Source organism: Chiloscyllium plagiosum, chromosome 15 (assembly GCF_004010195.1).
Source record: "Chiloscyllium plagiosum isolate BGI_BamShark_2017 chromosome 15, ASM401019v2, whole genome shotgun sequence".
Classification (NCBI taxonomy): Eukaryota; Metazoa; Chordata; class Chondrichthyes; order Orectolobiformes; family Hemiscylliidae; genus Chiloscyllium; species Chiloscyllium plagiosum.
Genome location: NC_057724.1, coordinates 5,772,655 through 5,783,943, shown reverse-complemented (window position 1 = coordinate 5,783,943; position 11,289 = coordinate 5,772,655). Strand labels below are relative to the sequence as shown.

At 43.5% G+C, this 11,289-nt stretch overlaps 1 protein-coding gene across 6 annotated transcripts in view; it reads left to right on the top strand.

Moving 5' to 3' along the window:
- The first annotated feature begins 18 nt into the window (after positions 1–18).
- The window catches only part of dock11 (dedicator of cytokinesis 11), a 301,498-nt gene continuing 290,227 nt past the window's right edge, over positions 19–11,289 (top strand). Inside the window, exon 1 of one of the 6 annotated variants that reach the window (XM_043704344.1) lies at positions 19–218. In XM_043704344.1, the coding sequence (XP_043560279.1) occupies positions 117–218 (102 nt within the window). In that variant the 5' untranslated portion in view covers positions 19–116. The remainder of the gene's footprint in view (positions 219–11,289) is intronic. The other 5 variants (XM_043704343.1, XM_043704342.1, XM_043704341.1 and 2 more) reach the window with 5 other exon arrangements.

Here is an 11,289-nt window from a genome sequence, read left to right as displayed (position 1 = left end):
GCTCCCTCCAGGAACCCGGCTGGCTCTTGGGGCGGGGTAATGGGTGGAGCTAATTGCTCCTCTGTCGGTGTCTCTGCACTGGGCGCTTCCTCCTCCCCGGGGTTATCTCTGCTCCGATGGCCGAGGTCCGGAGGTTCACTAAGCGGCTCAGTAAGCCGGGCACAGCCGCCGAGCTCCGGCAGAGCGCCTCTGAGGCTGTTCGCAACTCGCTGCTGGCGGTGAGTGTCCGAGAGAGACAGAGAGCAACTTCCGAACTGCTCCGGGGATTGGTCTCTGTCTCTGTCAGTGTCCCCCACCCTCCAATCTGTCTCTCTTTGTGTATCTGTGATTGCCCATCTCTCACTCTCTCTCCTGTGTGCGACTGTATTTTTCCTCTCAGTCTGCGTGTACCACGCTGTCTCTCTCCCGGTGTCTCTATCAATGTACAGTCCTGTATCTGTAACTGTGTCTATACCTCAGTGTGTCTTTGTGCAACTGCGATTGTCCATATCCCTTGTCCTATCGCGCTCTCCCTCTGTATCTCTCTCTCTTTCTCTCCTCCTCTGTGTATGCATGTCTGTGTATATCTCTGGCTCCTTTCATATCTCTCTTTTTGCCTCTGTATATCTGTCTGTGTATCTGTCTTGCCCCCTCTGTATTTCTGTATGTGCATATCTTTCGCTCCTTCTGTTTCCCCCTCTCAGTTCCTTTGTATGTCTGTCTATGCGTACCTATGAATGCCTCTGTCTCTTGTGTGCGTATGTGTTTATTTGTGTCTTTACGTGTCAGTATTTTATTTTCTGTTTGTTGTCATCAGCACAGTGTGGTGAGGGTCAAGAGTGCCAAGGAGCAGGAGAATTGACGTTTTGGGCATAAGCCCTTCATCAGGAAATGTTGATTCTCCTGCTCCTCAGATGCTGCCTGACCTGCTGTGCTTTTCCAGCACCACACTCTCCATTCTGATCTCAGCATCTGCAGTCCTCACTTTCGTCCACAATGTGGTCAGCAACATACTCCAGATTCCGTTTTGAAAATGTTTTAATTACGTACAGTGTGGAAACAGGCCCTTTGGCCCAACCAGTCCACACTAACTCTCCGAAGAGTAACCCATCCAAACCCATTTCCCTGTGCCTAATGCACCTAACACTACGGGCAATTTAGCATGACTGCATTTACCTGACCAGGACATCTTTGGACTGTGGGAAGAAACTGGAGCAAACCCTTGTAGACACGGGGAGAATGTGCAAACTCCACAGAGAGTCATCTGAGGCTGGAATCAAACTTGGGACCCTGGTGCTGTGAGGCAGCAGTGCTAACCACTGAGCCACTGTGATGTTCTTTGCACGTGCTGAGGACCAAATGTTTTTATATCTGAAAGGATTGTATCCATATGATCCGTGACTGGGGAAATTGAGCCCACGTTGAGCATAGAGCTGTCTTCTTGTCACTTTGATTATCAAGATAAGGTGATGCTTTTAAAATCTAGCTTTCAATCTCTAAATTGTTTGGCACATTGTTCATTGTGGTGTAAATAGATCATTTGTTTTGGTTCTATTTACAAGAGATTTCCCATAAGTGTGTGGTGATCCTTTTTAATGTGAGGCAGGATGGATGGGATTGGAGCGTGTAGTTATAAATTGACTGTGCATTAAGCTAATGAGAAATGACTGTACTGCCAGTATGCTGTGTGCTCAGGAGGGCAGATTCTTCAGGAACTGGAACAAGCCCTGACAGTTCTGTCTTGCTAAAACAATGCAGAGGTGTCACTTTCCTTCCAGGCACAGCTGGTAAACTACTCAAAGCGAGAATGTGTATGTACTTCCTAGTTCACCAGAGAAGACCCTTTAAAGTCTCTGAAAGTTTGATCCCCTTGAAAGAAATTCAGTCAGTGTTTTTTTTAAATTATATCAAATTACGCAGTACATTTTAAAAACTCCATTCCCTTGCTACCTGCTCCATCCCTTATCTTGGTAATCATCTAATGTTCACAACCATGGTAAACTTCTGAGCATATATCCACTCCGTCTTTAGAAGGTGTATTTCAGTATCTGTGATATTATTCATCCCCACCCTGCCTGCTGCTACAACTTCTCTTTTAGAGGCTTGCTAAGATTAGATTAGATTCCCTACAGTGCAGAAACAGGCCCTTCGGCCCAACAAGTCCACACCGATCCTCTGAAGAGTAAACCACTCTGACCCATTCCCCTACTCCTTACTCATGCACCTATCACTACGGGCAATTTAGCATGGCCAATTCACCTGACCTGCACATCTTTGGACTGTGGGAGGAAACCGGAGCACCAGGAGGAAACCCACGCAGACACGGGGAGAATGAACAAACTCCACACAGACAGTCGCCCAAGGCTGGAATCGAACCTGGGTCCCTGGCACTGCAAGGCCACTGGGACCTCACTCCTCTCTATCTCTGTCCTCTTCACTAGCCCCACACAGGTTGGAGGTATATACTGTTCTCATTCCAGCCTCTTCTTCATCCCAGACTTCCATCATTGTACCATTAGTGGCCAGGACTTTGATAGTATTGAGTGTTCCAAAAGTCTCTGTAACCATTGGAGAAACTGAAGTACACTCATAGATTGTAATTAAGGGAAAATAAAATGTGCAGATCAAGATCCCATCAGTTTCTGTGGAATTATGAATGGAACACCACCTTTAGGATTTCTTTTGTTGATTGTCAAGGGACCTTGACAGTTCTTAAAAAAAAAAGGTCATGATGTGGAGGTGCCAGTGTTGGACTGGGGTGTACAAAGTTAAGAATCACACAACACCAGGTTATAGTCCAACAGGTTTAATTGCAAGCACGAGCTTTCAGAGCGCTGCTTGTGGAGCAGGATCATAAGACACACAATTTATAACCAAAGATCATAGTGTCATGTAATTAAAATGATATATTGAACAAACCTAGATTGCTGTTTAGTCTTTCATCGTTCAGAATGGGTTGCAGGTTTCGGTTCATTAATATATAAACCCCAGAACTTCTTTTAAGTCACATTCCCGAGATAACTTGAGGTTTTATTAAACAAAAGGTGACATCACAGCTCAGACAATGCATTAAAGGTGAGAGTCTGTCTATATCCCAAACTGGAGTCAGACTGGTTCTGTTTCCAAAGTTGGAATTTATAAAATGTTATATGGATTGACTGCCTGCAGATTGTGTACTTTTTGAGCAAAAATATAATGTATCTGCAAATGGAAATTCAAATTCACCCCATAGACTTACATGTGTATGCATGAATACATGTGAAGGGGAGAGTGTGCTTGTAAGAGAATGTGTGTTTGAGTGTGTGCATCAGTGTGGTGGAGTATAAGCCTGTGAGAGGGTGTGTTTGTGCATGAGAGTGTACGGGGGTGTATGCATGTGTGTGTATGAGCGAGCATGTGTATGTGAGAGGGTCTGTGTGAGTGTGAGAGTATGTAAGAGTGTGCATCTGTCTGTGTGTGTACGTCTGTCTGTGTGTGTGTGTGTATAGTGCAGTGGGGTCACCTGTAGTGTGACATGAACCCAAGGTTCCGGTTGACGCCACCCCCATGGGTACCAAACTTAACTCTCAGCCTCTGATCGGCCACTTTGCATTGTTGCTTGTCCCGAAGTCCACCTTGGAGGATGGTCACCTGAAGATTCAAGGCCGAATGTCCCTAACCGCTGAGGTGTTCCCTGACTGGGAGGGAACACCCTTGTCTGGCGACTATTGTGCGATGTCCATTCATTCATTGTCATAGCGTCTGCTCGGTCACCAATGTACCATGAGGATGACTTCAACCGGGACCTTGGGTTTATGTCACACTACAGATGACCCCACTACACTATGCAGTCTCACGCACACATACACTTACATACTCATGCGGAGCCTCTCTCATACACACGGTCTCTCTCAGACACACACACACATACATACAACCCCCACACTCTCACCCACACACCCTCTCACATATTTATACTCCATCACACTTATGCACACCCTCTACCAAGCACACACAAACACATACTCTCACATGCACATGCACACACTCATGTGCATACACTCAGACATTCCCTCCCTCCCTCGCATGCACATAGACACACACACAGTCTATGGGTTGAATTTGCATTTGCAGAATTGTAGTTGCAGATACATTCTATTTTTGCTCAAAAAGCACACAACCTGCAGGCAGTCAATCCCTATAACATTTTATAAATTCCTACTTTAGAAATAGAACCAGTCTGACTCAAGATTGGGATACAGACAGACTCTAACCTCACTCTTTTGTTGCATTGTTTGAGCTGAGACGTCACCTTTTATAAAACGTTACATTATCTCGAGAACGTGACTTAAAAGAATTTCTGGGATTTACATATTAATGAACCGAAACCTGCAACCCATTCTAAAAGATGAAAGACTTAACAGCAACCTAAGTTTGTTCAATATATCATTTTAATTACATGACACTGTGATCTTTTGCTATAAATTCTGTGTCCTATAATCTGGCCCCAGTAGTTACCTGATGAAGGGGCAGCGCTCTGAAAGCTAGTTCAAATGAACCTGTTGGACTATAACCTGGTGTTGTGTGATTTTTAACCTTGAAAAAGATGTCACACAGTCTTCTAAGTGCACCCGTGAGGGCCTCGGGTTAATATCTCTCCCATCTAAATGATGGTATCTCCAACTTGGGGTCAGGGCCAGAAAGCACGGAAAATGGTCCTGTTCCTGATTTGAGACATTGAGCCCCCTAATGCCCTGGGTGTTGGTTATCAGACCCTAAGATACTTCCACCAACACCTTCCTGAAGTGATCTCTGAATTGGATCTTAAACTCACAACTCAGGTGCAAGTTGAGTTAGCATGGAGCCCAGGTTGGTGTTGGGGGAGGTTTGTGAGGCCTGCAAGTGGGTATTATAGATTACAATTCCGGTGGGGGTAGGCTGGCTGAGGGTTTTGGTAAAGACAGGAGTGAGGTAGAGTGGGGAAGATTTAGAACAATGAGCTTTGACAAAGGGTCAGTTAGACTCGAAACATCAGCTCTTTTCTCTCCTTACATTTGCTGCCAGACCTGCTGAGATTTTCCAGCATTTTCTCTTTTGGTTTCAGATTCCAGCATCCGCAGTAATTTGCTTTTATCCAAGATTTAGAACAAGTTTTGCTGATGATGAGGATGTGGGTTATGAAGCTTTACTCTGGGTGGACTGAGACACTGTAAATTTGGACGGACTGGCCATTCCAGTAAACAGCCGTGTAAAGAGGGAGATGGAGTGACGTGGAGAGGAGATTCTTGGCAGGAACTGATATAAAGACGTTGGTAGTCCCAATTCTAGGTGGAAGCTATTTCTGAATCATTCAGGACTTGTATCAGGCAACACCAAGTGGATAGTAATATAGAGCTGGGCATTGTCAGGGTGAATTTACAGAATGTTACTGTGCTGACAGGAAATGCACTGAGGTTAAAGAAGAAGAGGAACTTGATATAAGCTGAGAGTTTAGTGGGTGCACGTGTGCAGAGTGGGGAAGGAAAAACTGCTTCTGGAATTGAGAGATGATGAGTAATTGGTTGTCTCTTCATTTGCTGTAGAATGCTCAGGGACATTCTGAAATTGGGTAAGACTGTAAAAGATTGTCACATTTGTTGGGAAGTATTGTATGTCAACAAAGTCAGATGGAGCCACTAATGTTGCAAGTCACCAGTTCATGCTTAAGCTGTGGACCGGATTTCAAGATAACATGCCTGGTACTGAATGGAAGGTTGAAATCGAGCCAGGTTCCTGTAACCTGAGGCCGGGAAGTGATTCTCCAAAGTCACTGTTAGTTATTTCTGCTCAAGAGGGCAGTTAGTTTATGGGGACACTGGCTTCAGTACAGTTGCAAGCTGAAGGGAATACTGAGATTTGGAGTTACGAACCTGACTGTGTGCTGCCCACAAAGGAGGGCAAGCCTGAGATGTGAGAAATGTGTTTATAGCCTTTGCCATAAGTTAAAATAGCAAACTTTGAAATTAGTATCTACCCAAAATAGAGTGGAAATGAACGAAACACATTGTGCAATCATGTACGGGAAAGGATTTCAGAATAGAATGAATATGTTGTGAATAGTATGGTGTCTGATACAAATAGAGGAGTGAGGAGGGGGTGCAATGGACTAGTGATATTGCTGGATTGTTAATTCAGAGGCCCAGGTAATGTCCCAGGAAACCAGGTTTGAATCTTGCTGTGGCAGATGGTGGAATTTGAATTCAGTAAAAATGAATTCAATAAGTTCTGGGAATTAAACATCTATGATGATAATGAAACCATTGTTGATTGTAGACAACTCCATCTTCAGGGAATGAAACTACAATCCTTACCTGGTCTGACCTATATGTGACTCCAGACTCTCAGCAATGTGGTTGACTTTTAATTGCCCCAATGGGCAATAAATGCTGACCTTGCCTGTGATGCCCTCATCCCAATTCAAAAAAAAACTTTAAAAAGGTTTACCTTTCAAAATAAACGACTTATTGATAATAAATATGTGGAATTCAAACTTATTTTCTGGAACTTAACTGGTGATGAAACATTCTAGTTGACACATTCCTCAGAAATCCTTGCAACTCCAAACCCCAACCCAAAACAGAAATTATACTGCACGTCTCGCAACTGCATTGTAAATCCTGACACACGCCTCTGGGCCATGTGTAAATCCTGACACACTTCCCCAGCACCATCTCCCCACCCTATATTTACTGATGTGGCCTGGGGATCCTATAAATCATAACACACATTTTTTTTTAGATTAGATTCCCTACAGTGTGGAAACAGGCCCTTCGACCCAACCAGTCCACACTGACCTTCTGAAGAGTAATCCACCCAGACCCATTTCCCTCTGACTAATGCACCTAACACTATAGGCAATTTAGCATGGCCAATTCACCTGACCGGCGCATCTTTGGACTGTGGGAGGAAACTGGAGCACCCAGAGGAAACCCACGCAGACACGGGGAGAATGTGCAAACTCCACACAGTCAGTCGCCTGAGGCTGGAATCGAACCTGGGACCCTGGTGCTGTGAGACAGCAGTGCTAACCACTGAGCCACCCGTGCCATCTGTGGACCCCTGTGAATCAGGATGCTCTCCTAAGGATCACCCCATCTATGCCCCCTAACCTTCCCAAGCACGTAGTGATCTCCTCCGAGAACCTCACATCTAACTTTCTGAAATTCTATCTTCATATCACTTGATGCTTTTTTTCCCCCCTCATGCGTTTTTCTGGTTTGATGGGGGATGCATCTGTTTTTTGCCTTAACTGTTTCACGTGGTAACAAGTTCCACGTTGTCTCCACTCTCTCTGGGTAAAAGAATTACTCTTAAATTCTCAATTGGGTTCATTAGTGACTAGCTGATGTTCTCAACCCTGGTTCTGATATCCCTCCAAGTGAAAGTACTGTTTCTGTGCCTACCCACCGAAGCCCCTTCATAATTTTAAAAAGATTTGAAACTCGACCCCACCCAGAGATTTCCCTTTCCTAGTGAAAAACCTGTTTTGTCTGTCTTGATGTTTACAACATCTCAGTTCTAGTCACGTCCTTGTAAATTGTGTGCGGCACCCAATCCAGTAGCCTTAATCCTTTTCATTTACATGGAGAGCAAGAGCTGTACACACGTGGCAGTGGATGCAAGATCAATTGTTAATGTTAAATCCGAAATACTTTTCTTTTGTTATGATTAGATTAGATTAGATTAGTTTAGTTTCCCTACACATTCTCCCCGTGTGTGGGCGGCATGGTGGCACAGTGGTTAGCACTGTTGCCTCACAGCGCCAGAGACCCGGGTTCAATTCCCGCCTCAGGCAACTGATTGTGTGGAGTTTGCACGTTCTTCCCGTGTCTGCGTGGGTTTCCTCCGGGTGCTCTGGTTTCCTCCCACAGTCCAAAGGTGTGCAGGTAAGGTGAATTGGCCATGCTAAATTGCCCGTAGTGTTAGGTAAGGGGTAAATGTAGGGGTATGGGTAGGTTGCGCTTCGGCGGGTCGGTGTGGACTTGTTGGGCTGAAGGGCCTGTTTCCACACTGTAATGTAATGTAATCTAATCTACAGTATGGAAACAGGCCCTTCGGCCCAACAAGTCCCCACTGACCCTCCGAAGGGTATCCCACCCAAATCCATTCCCCATTATTCTAATACACATTATGTAAACATCTCTGAACACTATGGGTAATTTAGCACAGCCAATTCATCTAACCTGCACATCTGTGGATTATGGGAGGAAATTGTTGCACCTGGAGGAAACCCATGCAGACACTGGGAGAATATGCAAACTCTACACAGCTAATTGCCCAAGGCTGAAATTGAACCTGGGTCACTGGTGCTGTGAGGCAACAGTACTAACCACTGAGCAGGTTTTAATTAATATAGGCCAAAGTCAGGTTTATGGAGTTAGGTCACTGAACAGCCATGATCTCATTGAATGGTAGAATGTGTTTGAGGGGCTGAATGGCCTCCTTCAGTTCCTACATTGCTACGCAATCACTTTACATTTTAGATCCATTTGAAGTAATGTTGATGGAGACTATTTTTATTAAGTTAAGATTGCAATTCTGAAGGTTAATTAGCTTAATTGACTGCAAACACTCCCCTTTGTGCCATGAGTTGTCAGCTCAAAGCAACAGAAACGGTGTGTCAGAGTCTCAATGCAGTGGGGGAGAAGCAACCCTGGATCTCACTGTTTGAAAATTCTGGAAGATTCTCGCTCTTTGGCCATCTACAAGCACTCTCTTTGAAATGAAACTTTGGATTCAGAGCTTTACAGGTCTACGCCAGGCTGAAGGCAGTAATTGCCAGACTTAGCTTTTGAAAAAAACTTGTTATTGTAGGTTTCGGCCTGAAGTAGTGATTGCCAACTTTTTTTTAATTTAAACTTGTGACCTTTCAGTGAAAGTAAATAAGTTTTTCTCTTGGCTTCGATTTGAGCTGTCGATTCATGGCAATGTGTAGTGACTGAGTTGTGTTTGCAGTTCGTTAGGCTAATTAGCCTTCAGAATTGTGACCTTAATTTCATAAAAATTGTCTCCATCAGGATTACTTAAAATGGATCTCAAATGTAAAATGATTGCACAGGAACATAGGAGTAGGCCATTCAGCCCCTTGAGCCTGTTCCATCATTCAGTGAGATCATTGCTGGTCTGTGGCCTAACTCCACATTCCTGTCTTTGGCCCATATCCCTTACTACCTTTACTTAACAAACCTTGGATTTAAAACTAATACCTAATCCTGTATTCACTGCCATTATAGAAAATAATTCCAAACATTTATCACCATTTGTGTGTAGATATGCTTCCTAACATCTCCCTGAAAGGTCTGACCCTAATTCTCAGACCATTCTCCCTAATTCTACAGTAGTTTATCTTCATCTACCATGTCTTTTCATGTTGGTAGCTTGAAGATTTCGATCAGATCACTCCTTAACCTTCTAGGTTCTAGTGAAAACAGGCGTCATTTGTGTAAACTCTCCTCATAACCCTAAAGTCCAGGTGTCATTCTTGTAAACCTATGTTACACTCCCTCCTAGGCTAATATAACCTTCCTAAGGCATAATGCTTAGATTTGCTCTCAGTTCCTCAAGTGAGGTCTAACTAGGTTTTGGTATAATTGCAGCATAACTTCTGCATTCTTACAAATCACACAAGACCAGGTTATAGTCCAACAGGTTTAATTGGAAGCACACTAGCTTTCGGAGTGCAGCTCCTTCATCAGGCGATTGTGGAGTGCACAATTGTAAGACAGAGTTTATAACAAAAGTTTACAATGTGATGTAACTGAAATTATACACTGAAAAATAGCTCGATTGTTTGTTAACTCTCTCATCTGTTAGAATGACCCTGATAGTTTCACTTCTTTCATATGTAAATCACAAAACATTTTAAAAAGTTACATTCTCAGGTTAACTGAAACAATTGGTGTCAGCGCAGTTAAGATGTTGAGGTGTTGAAGGTGTTAGCCCCCTGTGTTCCCTGTCTGTGCCATAATGTTTAGACTAATTTTAATCTAAAAAGTGAAATAAGTCTTACATGGATTCATGCAGTTTTTGAGCAAAGTACAATGTAACTCTGCAAGTACAAGTTCACCCCACAAACATATATGTGTGTGTGTGTCTGGGTTGGGGGTTTGTGAGTGTCTGTGTGAGAGAGAGTGTATATGTGTGTGTAAAATGGTCTAAGTCTGTGAGAGGGTGCATGTGGGAGTGTGTGTGTCTGTAGGAGTGTAAAATGGAAATGACTTGGAAATGCACCATTGCCCCTTCATGGGTCAAAATCCTGGAACTCCCTAACCGGATTGTGGATGTATATATCCCAGTGATTCAAGAAGACAGTTCCCATCACCTTCTCCAGGGGAATTTGGGATGGACAATAAATGCTGCCTCAGCCTGTGACATCAGAATACAGTGAATGAATTAAAGACAAAAAAGTGAACAGACCTAGAATGAATTTAAATAAGACTCTGGTGGAGCAGGCCTGCTTTTATTGGATATATGACAGAGATGTCAGTCCTTTAATCATTTGTACAGATGTGCCTGGGAATGTTGTTTCACTGATAGGCCATCCATTATGTAGACTTTCACTCAATGCTCCTTCAGACTTTGCCAGCTCTGTCCACAATGTCTGATGGAACACCCAAGGGAACAGAGCATATAATGAGTTTATTAACGAGTTAATTTTATTTTCCAGTGCAGGTTTTATGTCTGACTGTTGTATGTTCTTACAGTAGTTGATTGCTTCAATGAATGAGCTAAGCAGTGGCTATTGCCAGGAGAGCAACGGCTGAATCTGCTACTTAGTCTTTGGAATTGCACTTAATGCCTTGTGAGTCCCGAGTGGACTGTGTAATAGGTATTGACCTCTTTGTAGGCTGTGACTGGGTAATGCTTGGCTGCATGGCCACTTCTCTGGAGGGATTAATAAGTTCTCTTTCCATTGAGTCCCGCTGAGGATACATTATATTGATAGAAAGTGCATTTGCTTATTAACAAATTGGTTTCCTTTGGTAATTCAGCGACCAATTGCAGGACTGAAAGTCTGAATCCTTAGAGTTGGGCGATTTTAGACGATGCTTTTAGAAAGATAGAAATCTGATGACTTCACGGTTATAACAAATTAAAAAGCAGTCTGTTACTTTGTTTGAGTTGAAAATACTAGGAAACAATCGATGCTCAGCATTGGTGCCTAGAGTACTCTGTCATAATTCGAGTTCAAACCCTACTATCTACCAGGATAGTATTATTATGAGTGTCTTATTTTTAAGGAAAAAAAGAAAGGTCGCATTGAGCTGTGAATGAATTAGGGGCTCCAGCAAT